The 21723-nt window shown below is 39.2% G+C and overlaps 1 protein-coding gene across 4 annotated transcripts in view; it reads left to right on the forward strand.

Annotated features, from left to right (window-relative positions):
* Positions 1-21723, forward strand: part of ZC3H3 (zinc finger CCCH-type containing 3) — a 517748-nt gene that overhangs the window by 467622 nt on the left and 28403 nt on the right. For all 4 annotated transcript variants that reach the window (XM_016432074.1, XM_016432075.1, XM_016432076.2 and 1 more), the window contains exon 10: positions 19714-19898. In XM_016432074.1, the coding sequence (XP_016287560.1) occupies positions 19714-19898 (185 nt within the window). The remainder of the gene's footprint in view (positions 1-19713; positions 19899-21723) is intronic.

The following is a 21723-nucleotide window of genomic DNA, read 5'->3' on the forward strand; positions in this document are numbered from 1 at the left end:
CCATAACTCAACATTGCATTCTGAGTTGAACTGAATGTTTTTTAACACCTACTTCAGGGGGGGATTGTATTTTAATTTAAAATCTAAGAATTTTGAATTTTTTTTGAGATTGTATTTTTATAAAAATCCAAGAATTTTGATTTTTTGTTTAAGATTGTACTTTTATAAAAATTTAAGATTTTGATTTTGTTCGAGAAAAAAATCTTCAAGAAAGAAGCTTGAAACCTTTATATCCAGAGAATGAACTGTTGCAGAAAGATGCCAGAAAACCTAGACTTCATCAAGAAGATCAAGAATGAACTTTGGATATAATTGATTGAACTGAACTTTGATTGAACATTTATTGTAAATGTACACATTTATGCCCTAATTTGGCTTTCTGTCAATGCGCCTAGCAAAACATTGGTTTTGCTTTCTTTTCTTTTCTATTTCCTCCCTCACTATTCTAATTCCTCTTAGAAATTTGAATATCATGTATATCTATAGTTAGAAGTGCATTTAGGATTACAAATTGATTAGGTTAAATGATCAATGGGAAGACTAGTCTCCCAATGATCATCAGGGGGGATTGTAATTCTTGAAATTTCTCAGACTTGTGAATGTTAAAAATTTCCACATTGAGGAATCCTCCATTGGAACAAATTCCCTACTGGGAAACATTCCCCATTTTGATATAAGAACTCGCCAGGATCAGAAATGGGAGGACCTCTACTCCACTCGTACTTAAGACTGCTTTAGGGGAGAAAAATCCTTGCTAAACAATGAAAGTACTTGGACCCATGCTTTTAATAAGGCAAGGAGTTCTTTGAGCCATGCCTGTTTTTTAGAATTGATACAATGAGTTGCTAGGTACCTAAAAGGGTCGGGCAAGTTGTCTCTTAATGAGATTAGTTGACTCAGCTGTGTTTTCACTGGTTCAGACTTACTGAGGAGATTAATCGACACAGCAGCATTTTTTCTGGTTCAGACTTACTGAGGAGATTGGTCGACTTAGCAGGAATTCAGATGGGCAGTCCTCTGGAAAATGTCTACAGTGATTGGTAGATGTAAGGACTTAGGGGAGGTGACATAGGAGAAAAACCCCTATATAAGAAAAAACAGAATCTCTTGAGAAAAAAATCCTTTTGGAGGATCTCTGATGAGGATCGCTTGGGAAGAATCTCTTGAGAGAGGCTCTGAAGAAGGGAAGCTCTTGGAGGACAATCTCTAAGGAGGTCTCACTGGAGTTCCTCTGAGGGGACTCTGTCCCTCTGGAGGCTCCGGAGAGAGGCCCTTTGGAACAGTCTCTGGCTGGAAGGCTCTTTAAGGAGGACTCTGGCTGGAACTCTCTCTGATGAAGTCAGCTGAGATGGAGCTGGCCTGGTGTCACTAGAATCCTTGCTTAGACCGACCTTGTGGTGAGTATTAAAAGACTGACTGACTGATCTCTCTCTCTTAAGACTCAGGTCTAGGCCATGTTGGCTTAAGGCCCTTCATACTTATTTCCTTTTTCTCTCTTTCTCTCTTTTCTGTAATTCCACATTTGTATTAATTAAAATCTCTATAAAAACCAGTTGACTTGGGTATTTGAATAATTGGGAATATTTTCCTGGCAACCACCTTATATTTGATTTAAAAACCAAGAAGCTGTAGTGAAACATATTTTCTGCAGTCAAATTTACTCACCCTCTCTTATATCTATCACAATTTATATCTTCCACCATTTTAACTCACTACAGTTTACAACATCAACCATTTTAATTATTACAGTTTAAGCCATATACTATTTTAATTCTTACAAGCAGAAACACAGAAGAAAAAAACAACTGCTTGAACACATGATTCGTTGGGGATGTAGACTAAACAAATGATCACTCTAGTGCAAATATCAATAATATGGAAATAGGTCTTGATCAATGACACACGTAAAACCCAGTGGAATTGCTTGTTGGCTATGGGAGGGGAGTGGGAGGAGGGAAGGGAAAGAAAATGAATCATGTAACCAAACACAAACAACCAATGAGAGTTGTTTGAAGAGACAAATAGATATACACCAGTACTTGTATGTGTGTATGAACTAACTTAGATTTAAAAGAAGTCAGAAGCAAGACTTGCTAACAGAGAATGAAAAGAAGAATGAGACATGATCTTCTAACTATAGTGTCAAAAAAACTGAAGATCAGCATTAGCTGAGACTAACCAGGAAAGCTTTTATTTCCCTTAGCCTAGGACCTGTTCAGTCATAAGATTTAGCTAGAGGTATTAAAAGATCATAGAGATCATCACATCCACTCCCCTCATTTTGCAGATGAAGAAACTGAGCATTGCTTTCTATTATTTACTTATTAAAGCATTTAAGGCCTGTGTCAGATAACAAAGGATGGATATGAGTGTGGTATGTTCCTATAAACACAGTATCAGATATGTTAATGCTCAGAATGAACTGAGGCTTTTGAGGGAAGCCATAAATTTTTTTAGCTCTCTTAGGAGAAAAATGTAGCTCAAAGATGGAAAAGGACTTTTTCTTGGGGTGGGATGATGATAACTGATAATAAAAAGAAAGCAAAGCTGCTGAAGTCTTCTTTATTTCTGTTTTCTCTGCCAAGGAGAATGACCTTAAGGTGGAAATTACTGAACAAAAATGACTAGTAGGGAAGTTGACTGATACTCAAGATAAATAAGAACATAGTAAGAGCATCTTTACTGCCTTTAATGGATTCAAGTCACCTGGCCCAGAAAATCTGTAGTACAGAATGAACTGGCAGATGGAATTGCTGAGCCACTGTCACTAATATTTAAAAGAACTTGGAAAATGTAAGAGGTACCAAGGCAAATGTTAATCAGATTTAAAAAAAAAAAAGAGAGAGAGAAGAAAACATTGTACAGATTATATAGGCAGCAGGCTACTTAGATAGAACACTGGATTTAGAGTCAGGAAGACCTGAGTTCTAATCTAGCCTCAGACATTTATTTACTGACTGTGTGGCCCTAGGCAGATCATTTAATCTCTGTTTGCCCCAGTTGCCTCATCTATAAAATGGAGATAATAATAATACCTACCTCTCATGTTTGTTGTAAGGATAAAAGGAGATAGTATTTGCCCTATACTTTGTAAAACTTTGTAACAACAACATAAATACAAGCTATTATTATTATTAGACCAGTAAGGTTGGCTTCAATTCCTTGAGAAAATCTAGAACAGAGAAAATCAACAAGCATTTATTAACTAGCTACTATTTTCCAGGTATTAAAGAGATAATAAGTGAACATCTAGAAGTAGAAGCTGTGATTACAAAGAGCCAGCTCAGCTTCCCCAAGAACAGGTCATGCATAACTAACCTCAGTTTTTTGACTGGATTACTAATAGGTGAGGTAATGCTATGGAAGTAATTTAACTAGGTTTTTAGAAAAGATTTTAATAAAGTAGTTCAAGCTATTCTTGTAGAGAAGATATAGATTAAATGATAATGGGATCAGATGAATTCAGAATTGGTTGGTTGACTGGCTGGACTCAAGGAGTTGTTATTAATGTTTCATTGTCTCTGTGGCAGGAAGTCTTCAGCAAAGGACCCAGGAATTTGTATGCTGGGTGGGCCCTGTGCTGTTTAAATTCTCGTCAGTGACTTGGATGAGAGCACAAATGGTATGCTCATCAAATTTGTAGATAACACAAAATTAAGAGGGTTAGATAATGCAATGGATGACCAAGTCAGGTTCCAAAAGAATCTAGAGCATTGGATTGAATCTAATATTAACAGCTATATTCAAATATTGGAAGGTCTTTGGAAGAAGGATTTGTTTGATTTGGCCCCAGAGAGTAAATTCAGGAGCAGTGAGTGAAAGTAGAAAATAGACTAATTGAGACTTGATAACAAGAAAAACTTACTAAGGATTATAAGTATATTCACCTTTTGTATTCCTGAAGCTTTAGCACAGTCTCGGGTACCTAGTAGGCACTTAATAAATGTTAATTGATTGATTGATATCACTAATAATTAGACAAATACAAATTAAGACAATTCAGAGATACCACCCCACAACCATTAGACTGACAGATTTATTAATAAAAAATGGAAAATTAGAAATGCTGGAAGGACTGTGGGAAAACAAGTATATCATTGCATTGTTGGTAGAGCTGTGAATTCATCTAGCCACTCTGAAAAGCAATTTGGAACTATAACCCAAAAAGCTATTCAGTGACACATACCCTTTGGCCCAGCCATATTATTACTAGGTCTATACCCCAAAGAGATCAAAGACAAAGGGCCCATATGTACAAAAAAAGTACAGCAGCTCTATTTATAAAAATTGGAAATCAGCAAAGGGGGTGGTGATAGTGACCATCAACTGGGAAATAGCTGAACAAGTTAGTGTGTGTGTGTGTGTGTGTGTGTGTGTGTGTGTGTGTGTGTGTGTGTGTGTGTGTGAGAGAGAGAGAGAGAGAGAGAGAGAGAGAGAGAGAGAGAGTGTGTGTGAGTGTGAGTGTGTGATAGAATTTAGGTTTAGAGTCAGAGTAAGATGGAAGTAGGTGTGCTTTAAAAAAAAATCCAGGAAAATGTATATGAAGTGATACACGAGTAAAGTGAGCAGAATCAGGAGAACAATTTATACAATAACAACAACTTTGAAAGATTTAGGAACTCTGGTTAATACAGTGGAACCAATCACAATTCTGAAGGACTTATGATGAAACATGATACCCAAAAGAAGTGATACACTCAGTACAGCCTGAAACCATTTGCCCCCCTTTAGGGGGGCATGACTAATTGAGAAATTGTTTTGTTTAACTACATTTTTGTAAGGGTTTTTTTTTTTCCTTGCTTTCTCAAAAGGTGGAAGAAAGGGAGATGGGAAGGAATTCAAAATGGGGGGAAATTGAATTAAAAAGAAAAATATAAGGTATAAGAAGTATAGGAGATAGGAGGCTGAGGCTAAAGAGGAGAAATGTTTTACTATATAAAAACAAGTCAGAAAAAGTGTGTTTACATCTTTTTAAGAAACCATCAGCAAGAGCAATCTGCTGACATAAGGATTTAGCAATGTCAGTCTTGATTAGGTGAATCCAGTCTAGAGTTTCTACTAGTGACCTTTAGTGCCATCTAAAGCTTTAGCTTTTAGAGAAATGAAGCTTCTTAGAAGTGTTTCCCTTCACCTGCCTCAGATTTGAGAGGGAAAACCTAAAAAGAGAAAGTCAGATACACTGCTTTGCTGTATAAGAAAATCCACCAAGGCAGTTTACCTTGTCTAGAGACAACCTGAACTATTTGATGTGAACTCTATTTTGACTGGACAAAACAGCATCTTGGTGAGGGAATAACTCACTAGGCTTGGCTATTTGGCCAAAAATAACCATCTTGATGAGCTTTGCAGTTCTCCAGTCTGACATTTTCATTAAAAGGCAACTTTAAAAAAAATGTAAAGATGTAATGAGCTGCCTCAGAAGGCCAATGAGTGAACAGAAATTCCTTACTCATTTATTATGTGCCAGGCACTGTGCTAAGCACAGGAGATGTACAAGGAAAGGCAAAAATGTGGTTCTGGCCTCGAGGATCTCACAATTGAATGCGGGAGACAACTTTAAAACAAACTATACATATAAGATGTATATACTGTAAATGGAGGGAAATCTTTGAAGACACTAACAGTGAGCAGGATCAGGAGAGTCTTTGTGCAGAAAATGATGTCTGAGCTGAGTCTGTAGATAATGGAGTGTCGTGCCAGGAGCAATAAGTGAACCATTGGAGCTGGAGTGGAGGAAGGTAAGAAAACCGGAAAAGTAGAAAGGGATCCACTTAGAAAGGTCTTTAAATTCCTATTAGTGCATTTTATATTTTAAACTAGAAGCAATAGGGACCACTGGAGTTTATTAAAATGGTAGGTACCCCTTCAGCTGAAGCTGGATGGTCATTTGCTGGGTTTCTTAGAGACTCCTTTAATGTGTGGCTTGGACAAAATCACTGATAAGGTCCCTTCAAACTCTCATCAACAAAGTATTAAGTACCTATTATGTGCTGGACACCATATATGGCACCAGGAATATAAAGAAAAGCAAAAACAGTCCCTGTTTTCAAGTAAGCTGACAGTCTAATGAGGGAGACAACATGCAGACCACTATGGACACTGAAGATTGAGCCAGAATTAATTGGAAAGAAACAAGGGGAAGGCATTAAAATTGAGAGGTCAGGAAAAGCTTCTGGTAGAAGGTCGGATTTTAGCTGGGACTTGAAGGAGGCCAGCAACACAGAGATGAGGGAAAGAGTTTCAGGCATAGGGCACAAGCCATTGAAAATGCTTGGAGTCGGAAGAGGGAGGATCTTATTTTAGGAAGAACAAGGCCAGTAGGTATCAGTAGGACAAAGAAGCAAATGAACGAAGAGCAGAAAAGAATGTAAAGTTGAGTAGCTTAACATTAGCATGAGATTCTGAAGAGAAGAAAAAGCAAAGATAAGTTTATTGGTAATCAGGTGGTATAGATGGTGGTAGGGTGAGAGGACAAGAGGTTCCATGACAATAAAAAATAAGTTTAGGAAGGGAAATACTTAGGGAGAGATCAGACAGAGCAATTCCCGAGTTCTGGTTCATACAAATTTAACACTTATGGGTAATGATGAAATCCCTATATGTTTGGGTAGAATGAAAGTGCTGATGACAGGAGCTGAGGTGGATGACTGGGAAGCGAGGTTATTTGAAGGAATCAACATGTAAGTTGAAGTCAACAAGAACAATGACAGAAGTTGGAGTGTAAAGGAAAACAGTGAGCCAAGTGCTATATTCCTTGAGAAAGGAAGGTGCCCTGACTGCATATTAAGCATACAATTAGGGTCTAAAGAGCAAAGAGGCAGTGTGAGAGCCAGTAAGCCAGTTTCAAAAAGTCTATGGTTAAAAAAAGGCAGAGGACAAGGAAAATCTGGTTGTTGCACATTTAGAATGATAACTCCTGAAGAAGGAAGTATCTTGCATAATCTAAGGTAGGGGTGTTCATTGCAAAGAAAAACAAAACAAAACAGGATCACTGAACCATTCATAAGGATTTCTATGGGCCACTTGACTTAGAAAACCACACACGTTTATCTTTCCTTTTTTTTTAATTGCTACATCAGCACCTTAATATTAGTTAGGAACTACCTTTTAAATTGATTCAGACCATCCTCAGTATTGTTGTGGGCTGTGTGTTTGACACATCTGGTCTAAAGCACTATACTCTTGGTTCTTGACTTTTTTGTTCTTATAACCCTCATGCTTACATAGGGAATGATGCTTCTTAGAATGCTTTAACCCCTTGTCTACTCACATTTCAAACAGAGTTCATGCAGCCTAAGGATTCTGAGAACATGATCCAAAGGTCATTCCTTCAAAATTTAGCTCGCTTCCTTTAAGAAGTCAGTATGATATGTATGATATAATAAGAAGCAACAATAGATTTAGAGTCAAGAGGACCTGGCTTCAAATTCCTGCTTTGTTGCTAATTTAGGGTCCTTGAAATCATTACCCTTTCTAGTTCTCAGCTTTCTTCTCTGTAAAATAAGAGAATTGAAATAATTTTTTAAAAAACCTTACCTTTTATCTCAGAATATAATAGGTCTTGATTCCAAAGCAGAAAAATAGTAAGGGCTATGCAGTGGAGTCACACAGCTAGGAATTATCTGAAGTCAGACTTGAACACAGGACCTCCCATCTCCAGTTCTGACTCATCCGCTGAGCCACCTTGGTTGCTACCAAAAAAGTATTTCTAATGTACTTTCCAGTTCTAGGTCCTATAGTCCTTAAAGGATATGTATTACAAAAATAAACCTGCATATTTGCATATTTGTGTTTTCACCATTCTTTTCCCATCGTCACTTCCTCAGAAAAGGCAATTATGAGGGAATTTTTGCATTTTTTATATTCGTATCTTCTGGGCCTCTCGTGTTTGCCTGCACAGTCCAGTCCAAGGATAACCTAAATTCAGGGGATTGCTTGGCAAATATGATTCCTGAAAAGGGAAGGGTGCCATTAGTGGCAGGAAATAAAGGGTCTCTTCTTACTCTTTTGATTCTTAATAGACAGCGCCCATACTTTGCCTTCTTTATGCTACTAGAAAATAAGTTGCCCATGGACTGTGGGTACATTTAGTGACAAAGTTAATCTATGGATGTTGTGGATTATATACTCATAACAGTGTCAAATGTCCTTACTCATTCAAGAGAGCAGAGAATCAGGCTCATTGAAATATCAAATATGAGGATGGGATGCTAATTATAAACCACCAATGGACTAAACCCATAGAACCAGTAGAGCGTTATACAGTACACTGAAAACAAAGAAATTCATGGGAAAGTAAGGTAGCTAAGAGAAAGCAACCACCTAGGAGGTCTCTCTGACATTAGAAATTAGAACACACCTCATAACTTATGGCATCAGCATAGGCCTCATAAAATGACCCAAGAAAACTAGCTGGACTAAAATGGATTCAATTATCTCTATACTGATGATTCTCACATTTACTTATCCATTCCTAACTTCTATCCTGATCTCCAGTCTCACATTTCCAACTACCTATTAAACTCAACATATCCAAAACTGAACTCATTATTTTTCCTGAAACTCCTCCCCCTTCCAAACTTCCCTGTTACTGTCATCAAGGACCGTCTTTCTAATCTTCTAGACTCACAATCTGGCTGTCACCCTCAATTCTTTACTGTCTCTCACCCCCTTCTCATCTCCATATCTAATCTGTGATTAAGGCTTACGGGTTTTACCTTCATAATATTCTATGTTATGTTAAATGCTTTGTTTTCTCTCTTATGAAACTGCCACCACCTTGATGTAATAATAAATGATAATAGCTAACATTGAAATAGCACTTACTCTGTGCCAGGTACTCCACTAAATGCTTCACAGTTATCTCATTTGATTCTTACAACAACCCTGAGAGGGAGGTGGCTCTTCTTATCCCCATTTTGCAGATGAGACAACAAGAGACAAACAGAGTTTGAGTGACTTGCCCAGAATTACACAGCTAAAAAATGTGTGAGGTCACATTTAGACTTCCCACCCAACCCTCTAGCCATTGTGCCACCAGTTGTATTGAATGATCTCCCTCCTCATCTTATCTTGTATATTGAGTTTGGGGAAACAGTTGTTTGCATGCCATCCTCCCCATCCTTTCCAGTTAGATTGTGAGGTCCTCATGGACAGAGACTTTTGCCTTCCTTTGAATCCCCAGTGCTTAGCACAATGCTTGGTATATAGTAAGTAGGTACTTAATAAATAAATGTTTATTGACTAAATGACTCATGAAGCATAAAAACAATTCTTCAAAGGACAGATAGCACCTTGGTATTGGTATGATTTCTAAACTTTTAACTCTTCCTTTAACAGTTGATCCTATTTCTGTCATGTTTTATGGGTTACAAAGAGCTTCCTTTATAAGTATAATGTAAATAGTACAAGAATCTTCATCCCCATTTTATAGTTGAGTGACTTACCCAGGATGGAATTAGAACCCAGGCCTTCTGACCCCAAGTCCAGTATCCTCTGTACTGTGTCACCCTATTGCTAAAACCATGCAACCCTCAGTATTTCTAATGTGCTCAAGGGCAGGTGGTAAGCCATGAAGATCCTAGATCTAGACCTGGTATCTGGTTGCATTAAGGATAAGATGATTTAAATGAGCAGAGGTGCCCCCTAAAAATTCCTGAGAGATACTTTTGGCCTATGGAGCAATAAGCAACAGACTTCTGGGGCACAGCTCCCTAGGACCAAGCAAAACAAATAGGAATTTATGAAATACAAATTTGATAAGTTCTGAATTTGTAGCAGAGGCTCAGGGTCCCAACCTGGAATTGTTTTGTTGCTTTATGACATTGAGTCATGACATTCACACTTACGAGGCATCATATTCAACTGAAAGCAGAGACTTCAGCTGTGTCCCACTTTGTTCTTCATGATCTGCACTAAACTAAGGGTGTGGGGATGTGGTGCTGATTCTAAAACCATCAATAGATGAAACCCAAAGAACCAACCAAAAAACCCTTGATATTCTGCAAAGTGCGATACAAAGATAAAAAGCAAATTTATTTTCCTGAAGTGTTTTTCTCAGGCCAACCCCAAAATGAATTTTTGTTAGATGAACTACACCTTCTGAAGGGAAGAAGGCAAAGAGCCAGATTGTTCACAAACTGCCCGAGGTTAAACTTTTTCATTGTTTTCCTCAGCAAAATTCTATGACATTTGTTAAATGTATAGTTGGTAAGCATTTAGGAAAAAAATGCAGCAGTCTCTAAGAACCTACTTATTTAAGCCCAAAACATATTCTATCCAAGAGTAAAGCATACCAAGCCAATTTCATCCCACATAATCATATAATTTTGACATTGGGAATTGTCCACTCTATAGGTAAATTAGAGGAATGGTGGAAATAGAATCCATCATGATAATAGCAATTATCACATTCTTATGGAAAAGCACTGAAAAATATGGGCTGGATGTTCATCAAAGTTTGAGTAACAGTATTCAAAAAAATAATTGATCTGTGTCAGTTCTGAGGGAGTTCATGTTGACATTCACTAGGCTCATTCTATACGTTTACATTTTATCACTGAGTTGGACTGAGTTCAGAATGGAGACCTGGACTATTCGTGTCTTTTGACCACTTACCTATTGGGCAATGTCTTAGCAGATTTGTGTCAGTTCCCTATAGATTCTGAACTTCAGGTTTTTTCAGAGAGATATTTGAGGCAAAGGAATTTTTTCCCTAGTTTCATGTCTTTTCTTCTCCTAGATACATTGATTTTGTTGATGCATAAATGTTTACATTTTGTTTAATCAAAGTTATCTATTTAATCTTTCATAATCTACTCTATCTCTTATGTAGTCAATTAATTATTCCCCCAGTTATATTGTAGGAAATATAACATCTATACTCACCTCATAATTGTTTATTATTTGATATATTTAGATTACTTAGGCATTTGGACTTTATTATGGTATGTAGTATAAGAGGTTATATATCATGGTACATATATTTTTTTTTAATTTTTGGAATTTAACTCAACCTGACATTATAGCCAAAAATGCTAAGGTAATCTTAGGCTGCTTTAATAGAAACCTAGGGTCTGGAGTGAGCCAGGTGATATTCCCAGTGACAGAATGTAGCAAATCCAAAAGAAGTGAAGGGGGGGGGGGGCTCAGTAGATGGAATACCAGGCCTAAAGATGGGAGGTCCTAGGTTCAAATGTAACTTCTTCCTAGCTATGTGTCCCTGGGCAAATCACTTAACCCCCTTGCCTAGCCCATGCCACTCTTTTGCCTTAGAACCAATATACAGTATTGATAGAAGGTGGGGGGGGGGGTAAAAAAAAGTGACCAGGACTTAGGTTACAGAATTTTTAAATCATGTTTTACAGAATTATTTGAAGAAACTAGGAATATTTAGCCTGGAGAAGTAGGACATGATCATAGTGTTCAAATATCAGAAGAAAAAGCAAAACCTTAGATGGAACACTTCTGTGGTTGAAAATTCTACTGCTATGTTTAAAATATTTCTGATGTTGTAAACTGTAAGGTCAGAGGTATTCCAGAAAATACCACTATCCCTGGTGTAGGGCTAAGGTGGGACTAGAGGAAGATTTATTACTTATTTATTAGATTGTCATTTATTAGCACCTGGTTTTATTAGTCATCAAAATGAAAACTGAGAATGAGACTGGGTATCTCCCTTTTTTCTTTCCCTGTACACACTAACTGGCCCACCAACCATTATGTTCATCCCCTGACAGTTGTTTTGCAGCAGAAAGAGTACTGGGACTTGGGAGACCTGGGTTTTTTAATCCTTACCCTAACACTTGCTAGCTATGTGACTAGACACGTTATTTAACATCTCTAACCTTTGTCTCTTCCCTTGTTAAGTGGAAATAGTACTTTATGGTTAAGGAAAGCACTTAGTAAATTTTAATGCACTGTAGAAATGGGAAATTTCCTATTATTGTTGTAATTAATGCATTTGAGCTAAACTTTACCACAAAGTCATAAATGAGGCTGTAATATTCTATATTCAATTTGGCATTTTTCATATGTGTAACAAAGTGTTGTGGTTCTAACTGCATTATTTACATAATTTCACCTTATAACACATTTTCCTAGAACCAGCTAAGAACCCATTGTGCCCACATAGGTTCTGTCCTAAGGCTTGCTGGATAAGCATCTTACTCAGTACTGGAGCAGCTATCCTTGAGTAGCCTCGCCATTGTGATTGGCTTGTTGATGCAGCATCTAGCATTCTCACCAGCTTGAGAGTTGAGTTTGAGCTGTAACTTTGTGAGTTTCTGGGTTTTCTTCTCCAAAAGCAGCTCCCATTGGTGGGCTAGGTCTAGTGAGCTCCACCATGCACACTTCATTGATGGATGGGGATGGCACTTCCTTTGATAGCTCTTTTATAGTCCGGTGCAGCTGTATGAAAACCAGCCACAAAGGGAGCTTAATTTTGTTTCTCTTTAATTTTGGCTTTGTATAACAGATGTTTTCCGGGCGCTATATTAGCTGCTTAATTTGTTTCTTCTATAATGTGAAGCAGATATCCTCAGTCAACAAACTGATTAGTAAGTGAATTCTTTCTTTTAAAAAAAATAATAAAATAAAATCCATACTGGCCGGGTTTACATGCATTAAGATCCTCTGACTACATTGGGCCTTGGGCTCCAGAATATCTGCTCAGTTTTAGCTGGGTCTGCTCTAAATACTGTGATCCTGTAATCACAAGCCATAACACTGACTGAGGAGAGTTGCATTGGCTCCCTCTAGAATTTTCATATTAGAGGGTTTGTATTGGGGAATGGGGAGATAGGAAAGGAAAACCTCTGATAGGAATTCTGTCTGGGAGACTCTTGAGAGGAATCCTTCGGGTTCAGAAGTGGAATGTTCGTCTCCCATGAAGAGAACACAGCCAGCCTGTGGCCATAAAGGGACAGTTTCCCCCTAAAACTCTAAAAGACTCTTATGCCTCTTCCTTGGCCATGTTCCCTAAGGAAGAGGGGCAGCAATGAGTCACACACTCATCCCTAGTGAGTATGGAGTGCTCTGAAAAGATTCAGAGAGTATGAGACAACCTTGCCCTGGGATGGGGAAAAGGTTCCTGCCTTCCTGGAGCCTCTCATTTGAGGGAGGAAACACAAAGCCTACCCTTATGGATCTGAGAGGTTGGACCCACTGAGGCACTATGTTAATGAAAAGTCAGATTTGTAAAGAAACTTGCAATCCAGACTGAGAAATCTATATTTTATTTGGTATATGACAGAACACTGAAAGTTTTTGAGAGCAAAGAAGGAAAATGAACAGAATGGCATTTGCAAGATAGATTGAGGTGGGAGATAATAGAGACAAGGAGACCAGTCAGTCTATTGTAGTAGTACAGGTGATGAGGGACTGAAATATGGTGGTGGCAGTGGGAATGGCAAGGGAGGGAAGAGATACAAAAAGCATTTTTCTGATATTGAATCAACAGGACTGTGAGTGTCATTGGTCTTGAGGGATTAATGGAAAGCTTAAAACATCAAGATTTCAAGAATGGTAGAATGGGAGGATAAAGGGTGCCATCAATATAAATGAACCAGAGGCAAGGCAAGGGCATATTTGAGGACCAAGAGACAGTACAGAAGGCAAAAAATGTTAGGCCTGTTATGACTTAGATCCAATGTGGTATAGTAGAAAGGATGCTGTACTTGAAATTCTAGCTACAACTCAAGAGTAGCTTTATGGTTGGTTGACTTATCTCCCTGCTAGACTGTGAGCTCCTTGAGAGCAGTGACCTTATCCAAACTTTGTATTGTCCCCATCCCCTAATATAAGGTTTTGTACAACTTAATACAAACACTTAATAAATGTTCTTTGTATTGTAGCTCTGGCATCCTAGACAAAACCCTTAACTTCTCCAAGCCTCAGTTTCCTTCTGTCTAAAAAGCTAATAATAATAATACTTATACTATAGGGTTATTTTGGAGAAAGCCCTGTGTCCAACTTTAAAAGCCTCAAAGAAATAGGAACTGTCGGTATTACACAAAAGGAGAGGTATGAGGAATTCACCATTCTCTATGTCTCTTTGAACTGCTCAAATCAGAGAGAGAGAAGGGTCATAGCTGACCAAGGATGAGATTTTGCTCGCTTGGGAGTAGAGTAGCACTAGGTAGATAGATACTGGTCCTTCCATTATCCTAGTCCCTGACCTCACCTGACCTTTATGAAACACTCAAAATATGCCAAATTAGGAATCTTGGACTCCACCCCTAGGCCTCAATTTTTCCATTAGTCAAATGGAGATAATAATTTCTGCCCTATCTTGACCAAAGACACATGTAAAACCCAGTGGAATTGTGCATCAGATATGGGAAGGGGCTTGAAGGGAGGGGAGGGAAAGAACATGATTTTTGTAATCCTGAAAAAATGCTCTAAATTAATCAATTTAAAATTTTTTTTAAATAATAATAATTTCTGCCCTATCTTCACAGAGATGTCATGATGTTCAGGAGAAGTAACCTAGTGTGGCAGAATGGTTCAGATCCTGGCTCTAGCACTTACTAGGTCCTAGGCAAGACATTTTCCTTCTCTGAGTCACAAAGAAGCTAATGATTTCCACAGCTAGTGCATATCAGACTTGGATTCAGACTGAAGTGTTCAAGGACCAGTGCTCTATTCATTATAACAACTCCTTTCCTTTGCATTTATTTTGTATTCTAGTTCCTTTTTTTCTTACACTGTCTATTCTTCCCAGTGCCCAACATTGTGTTCCACATATAGGAAATACTTAAGAAATGTTTATAAAATTGAATTGTAGAATAATACTTCTACTACATACCCTATGGGACTATTGTGAGGACAGTGCTTTGCAAATCTTAAAGCACTTTAGAAATAGGAATTGTTGTAATAGAGAGACAAAGACTTTGTAAAACTGTAAAACCCCAACCACATGTAATCTAAATTGAGATGAACCCTAAAAGTTTAAGAATTGTTGTGATCGAGGAACAAAGGTAAAACTATAAAATCCCGACCATCAAAAGGTCTACTAACCCTAGGAATATCAGAAGAGAACTATTTCCTGAACTACTACCTCCGACCATGGGAAATATATCAAGGCTCCTGAAGAATAGGAGATACTGTTACTGTGACCCAGGAACTCAGTGTTCCTTACCCATACAGTAGGTAAAAACTATTTTCTTGCCTGGGTGGCATGGCTGTAATGCTATAAGAAAAGGGAAGATGAGATGATTTCTAAGTTAATATCTGTATGGTGACAGGAAAAGTTCCAGAGCTAGAAAATTTGGAGGTCAAAACCTGTAGAGTTGATAAACTGGGTTGAATAAGACCAAATGATACCTCGATCATTTCCTTAAGCTCTGTCAAACTTCAGGTAATTCTGTCTAACTATCTAACTCCAAGGTATTCATAGGACTGGGAATGAAGGCCCACGGGCCAGCCAGATTATACCCCAACTCCAAATTCTTCAGTCAGGAAACCTTTCCTGATGTCTAACCTAAATTCTTTCCTTGGTATTTCCAAGACCCCTTTTCAATGTGTCCTCAGTAAAAGTTAGGCCCCCCCCCCCGTACCCCAAACCCTGCTGACCCTCCCCACACACAGTTATCATATCAATCCACTCACAGTTATGTACTGTGTACCGAGGCAGCTCTAGTAGTAGTAAATGTTAGGTGAAAAAATAGGAAGGGCACAGTGCATGTCCTCAGGGGGTTCTTGATCTAATCTAACAAACTATACATAAACATGAACAATGATTTAAGAGAATAACATCTATTGACTATGCAGTAAAAACACTAAAGAATTCAGAAATACATAGAGGGACAGGTAATTAAAATGAAAACAGTGGAAAGATGCTAGTCCCAGAGTTGAGAAGACCTGGGTCCAAAAGTGGCCTCAGGTACTTCCTACCCTGGGCAAGTCACTTAACCCCAATTGTCTTGCCCTTACCACTTCTGCCTTAGAATCAATAGTATCAATTCTAAATCAGAAGGTAAGGGTATTAGGAATTAAAAAAAAAGAAGTATATAGAGGAGACCAATAATAGGGAAATTAAATAGTTAAGGAAATCTTCCCAGAATTGGTGGTAGACTGAATTAGGCATGAATGTATGAAGGAACTTGTCCTGGACTGTTGACCTTCCTAACTATTGCAAGGTCTCAAAACAATAGCTGCTCCTTGGACCCATTCTAGAGGACCTTGTTCTGACCCAAAGCTTTCTACTATCACTAATTTCTAAATCTTCTTGATGCCCATTAAGCACAAGGGCTCTAGCTTTCTGGCCCCTCATTTTGCTTTGTGCCCTGTATTGTTCAGTTATTTGTACCTACTTTCTAATCATCTTCCCTCCCCTTTTTTCTTCTGCTGCCAATCTGTCCTTGTGCCTGATGTCATGAGCACCTACTCACTATTATCAGTTCAGTCCATGGAATCATTGTGATAGCTTCCTTCTAGTTCATTCTCATTTCATAGATGAGGGAACCTGAGGCCCATTGAGAGTCAGTGTACTGACTTTAAGTGTACCTAAGCTTTAAGTAGCAGAGCCAGGCCTCCCCACAGGTCTTATTCCCAGCCAATGTTCTTTCTAGTACACTGTCCAATTCAATTCAGTTCAATTTAAGCAGCGTTCTGAAAGTACCTAGTATTTAGTACTGAGGGCTGTAGTAATAGACTCCAGAGATAAAGAGGGCAAAACAACACTCCCCCTGTCACCAAGGAGGTGATATAACGAACACATGGAGATGGGGGTACAGTGTAGACTTGGAAAGGGTAAAGGAAAACTCCTGACAAAGGGTTAATAGGAATTTGAAATAATAACTAAAGCTGGCAATATCAGAGAAGAGGGGCTCTAAAGGAACAGGAAAACTTCATCAAGCAGAGATGAGAGAATATAGGGAGTGATGACATCTATTGACATTATGCAATGTTACCCAGTGTGGGCTTATAAAATATAATGTTGGGGGCAAAAATAAAAAGATAGATTGACCTTCACCCTTTTTGGCATTGTAGTAGAGCAGAAAAGAGCTAGGATTCAAATCTCTACTCTGTTGCTTACTCTTCTTCACAATTTGGGCAAATCACTTCTCTTGAGGTCTTAGAGAGATTGAACGAGATGATCTCTAAAGATTCTTTCATCTATAACATTCTATAACTAAGCTCTAGTACTCTGTCCCCAAAGTTCACCAAAGATATTATCCTTTCATTCCATTGGACTACAGAGACATTGCTATGCTTGTTGTATATTAGGAGGTCCCTCTCTTTACAATAGATCCCTGAGGCCTAGCAGGGCACACCAGGGAGGGGCCAAAGTAGCCTGGGTAGGCGGTTGGTTCAGGACTGAACCATGTCAGTTTCCAGGTCTGTTTTCTTCTTTGCCTAAGGCCTCTGGGCTGACATGATTTCTCCTCCTTTTTTGGGAGCCACCTGCCAGTTGGCATGGAGCCCAGCCTGGGTATAATTAGCTACCCTATGACAGGTGGATGGTTTCGGGTGAGCCAGGCCTTGGCTCAACCCTAACCACTCAATCCAGCATTGCCCCCGGCCTCAGCCGACCTGACCCCCCTCCTCGTCCCTTTCTGTCCCCTCTTTTTTGGCCTCCCTGCTGACTGAAAGGACAAAGCTGGTAGTCAACACTTTTCCCTCCCCTCCTACAGGTATGAGCATTCCCAAGTGGCCAGAGGTCCAGACTTGTCACTGCTGGGACATCTGGGATAGCAGATTAAATCAAAGTCTAGTGGAACATTCCCTTGAAAGTTTACTCTGACTCTACTCCTACAGTTTTAGGATTTAGAACTAGAAAGCACCCTGGAAAACATTAATCCCAATTCTCTTATAAAAAATAAGGAAACTGAATCCTATAGAAATCATGAAACTTGGAACTGGAAGGGATCTTAAAAAATATCCATTCTGTCTTCATTTTTGCAGATGAATAACAAAGCCCAAAGAAAGGGCAAGGACCAAAGGGCCTCCTCCCCCTGTTCACCAGGCACTGAAACTTGTGGGGAAAGAGCAATTGGGTCAGGAGAAAGTGAAGTTATCCCCAGGGCTGATGGGAGGGATTAGCAGCTCATAACTGGCTATGTTCTGTGCCTGCTGAAGAGAGAGAGGGAGTGAACAAGTGAGCTGGGAAAGCTTCCCTCTCAGAGCCTGATGATTGACATAGTGTGGGCCAGGGCAGCCCCCAGGCCCAGCCAGTGCCATCCCCTTCAGTCCCCCAGAGCTGGGAATCCCCAGGCACAGATGGAAGTGCCAAGGACAGCTCTGCCCACTGAGCCAGAAGGCACAGGTCTTTTTCCCTTAGCTTCCTTTCCCTGCCCAACTCTCACCCCTAGCATTGCTCTGTACTTTATCTTTACCAGCATGGAGAAGATGGGCCCTCCAAGAGGCCGATAGTACTAAGACTTGATCCCAGGAGGGACCTTGGCACCTAATACACTTCATTTTCAGTTATTCATATATATGTTATATTCATATATATATTGTGGAATTGACATGTCAGTTAGTAAACATTAAGTGCTTATTACATGTCAAGTTTTGTGCTAAAACATCAGAAATAAAAAAGAGAGGCAAAAGACAGTGCCTTTGGGGGAGGCAATAAGCAAACAAATATGTATAAACAAACTATACAGGACAAAAAAATTAACAGAGGGAAAGAAACCAAGAGGGGTTGTGAATAGTAGCTTCCTATAGAAAATGGGATATTAGTTGGAACTTAAAGGAATCCAGGGAAACTAGGGAGGTGAGGAAGAAGAGCATTCCAGGCATGGGGGCAGCCACAGAAATGCCTGGGGCTGAGAGTATCTTGTTCACAGGGCAGCCAAAAGGTCAAAATCATTAGATTGCAGAGTACCTGGAGGGGCTGGGATCGGGGTATGGTATAAAAAAGAAACTGGAAAGATAGGAAGGGATTAGGTTATAAAGAGCTTTGAATGTCAGACTGAGCCTTTTATAGTTGATCTTGGAGGGGGAAAGGAAACACTGGAAGTTATTAAGTAAAAAGGTGACAGGTCAGACATAAATTTTAGGACGATCATTTTGGTGCCAAATGGAGAGTGAATTAAAGTAAGGACAGTCTTGAGACAGGGAGACTCGCCCAACAGGGAGATAGGGGTTCAAATTCCAATAGAGGCATTGTGGTTGGAAGAGAGCTGGCTTTGGAGTCAGAGGACATGAGTTCAAATGCTGCCTCTTACCACCTGTTTCTGACTATCTGTGTGACCTTGGACAGGTCCCTTCACCTCTTCAGTTTCCTCATGCCTGGTTTTGCTATACTTCCTCAAGGCCCACAGTCAAACCAGGGGATTCTTCATTTAACAATTATTTACCAGGACCTAATGTGTATAGGGCACTGAAAAAGCTACAATGTCTAAATAACACCCAATCCCAGCAAAGGTGGAGCTCACAGTCCGTTAGGCAGCTAAGATACAAAAATAAACTATGAAAATATGAAATATTACATGAAAAATGCATTAAGCACTGAAAAGAATTTTGTGAGATCTGACGGAGAAAGGTCTTCTGAACTAAGAGGATCAGAGTAGACTTCTCCCAGAGGAAGGATTTGAACTGCTGAGTGATGTGCTAGGAGTGGGGCAAAGGGAAGGAATGAATAGAGCACTTCAAGCATGTGGACTCTAGCTCAGATTGCCTCCTACTGCTTCCTTAGCATTGTCTTACTTCACCTCTTTCTCTCCCTTATCACCCTGACCTAGTCTTTGCTCTCCATTTCCACAGTGCAAGAAAAAGCATATGCTCCTGTGCCCAGACTTCTCCCGGAAGGGGAGCTGCCCCAGAGGCTTACAGTGCCAGTTGCTCCACCGACCCAGGAAGCGCCTCAACAGACGGTCTGTTCCACCCCATCCTCCTGAGACCAGTGACTCGCCCACCAAGTGGAAGAGAGTTCGGAGTGCTGCCCCCAGGTAAGAAAGGGTCTATGGGAGTGGTGCTCTCAAATCAAGGGAAGCAGAGGCTCACCTCCAACCCACTCTCCCTAGTCAATCCCCATGGGCAAGTAAAACTTACTTCTGCAAGTAAAAGAATTAGGGCTCACATCCTTCTGGAAGAGGATCGATCATAGGTCTGAATATTAAAAAGCAGGAGCCATTAAGGCTACCTTGGATCTGTCACTTTCTTCTAAAAAGATCCTAGATAAAATATTTCTTCTGAAGCACAGTTTTATTAGCTATAAAATCAGGAGAATAACCGTTATATTCCCTACTTTACAGGATTTTTATTTAAAAAAAAATTTTGGTGAATTTTAGTCACTTCAGAAATTGAATTATTGTCCTCTAGCATAAGCTCCTCATTTTACAGATGAAACATCTAAGGTCTAGAGAAGTCAAGAAGGAATTTACCTAGAATCACTTAGTAAGTCATTGGCAGCATCACATATTCTGTTAATCATCTAGAAAAACTTCTGAGCACATTGGTGAAGATTGCCAACAGAAGATTATAAACTATTCATCCTCTGGCTCTCCAGAGGATTTCTTAGGCTAGGGGTAAACTAGAGCAATGGTGCCAAATTCAAATAGAAATGGATCCCTGCAGGCTGCAGATTCACTTAGAAAACCACAGATGAGCATTATCTATGCCATATTGTACTTTTGTTTTGTTAAACATTTCCCAATTTACTTTTTAAGATAATTCAACCCTCAGGAGTTTGAAGCCCTGAGTTGGATACATTTCAGCTAGAGAATAGCAAAAGCATGGACTAGATGAAGAAACAATATGTCAGGGCCAGGATTCAAAATTCAGCTCAGCCATTTATTAGTTTTACTAAATCAAATGAGTTGATATGTATAAATTCTAGCTTATAATATTATTATTATTATTACTGTTATAACTACTAGCTGTATGAAACCTGGTAAAATTCCAAAATATTTTTGATCTTTTGTTTCTGTATCACCTAAATGTCCTCCTGTATACTTCTTCCTCTTGCCAGCGAGCCAATTTCTTATAACAAAGAGTGTTTAAAAAAAAAGAAAAAGAGAGAAAGGAGAAGAAATGGGAAAGAGGGGAGGAATTAGCAAAATTGATCAATAAATTGGAAATATCTGACAAATGCAAGGTTCCATTCTGGACAAAATTTTCCATTCTTTGAACCTCAATTTCTCCATTTATAAAATAAGTTTATTGGACTAAAACATCTCTAAGGCCCTTTACAAATGTTGATCCCTTGACATTTGAAGGTTCCCCTGGGCCTTTCTTTCCATGATTGGGATTGTGACAGGGACTACCTGGGCCCACATACCATCCCCAGACTACCTGGTCAGAGGGCAACCCAACTGAAGGCCTTGCCTTGGCTTGCTCCACCAACTTGTTTAGAAGAAGTGGAGATCAAATCCTCCTGATAACCAAGGAAGGGGTTCCTGGGAGAGGTGGATGGACAGATATTTCAAGCAGTCCATGGAGTTTTCCTAGCTTTCTCCCCCTAGCTGCTCTTCCCTACCTTGTCTCTAAAATTGCCTTTCTTAATCTTCCCTTACCCTGAGACCAGTTCTTGTGAGCCCTCATTTATAGATATAAGAACTGGAAAGTCTGGAGCTCATGAAAAAAGGGCTAGATTTAGAGTCAGAAGACTTGAGTTCAAATCTTACTACCTGTAAGGACTTAGTCAAATCACTTTAACCTCTCTGGGCCTCAGTTTCCCCACCTATAAAATGTTGTTTTATATGGTCTCTTCCAGCTGTAAATCCTGTAATCTCTTCTGAAGAGTGTAATGGTTAGAATGGGTGGTCACCAAAA

Source organism: Monodelphis domestica, chromosome 3 (assembly GCF_027887165.1).
Source record: "Monodelphis domestica isolate mMonDom1 chromosome 3, mMonDom1.pri, whole genome shotgun sequence".
NCBI lineage: Eukaryota > Metazoa > Chordata > Mammalia > Didelphimorphia > Didelphidae > Monodelphis > Monodelphis domestica.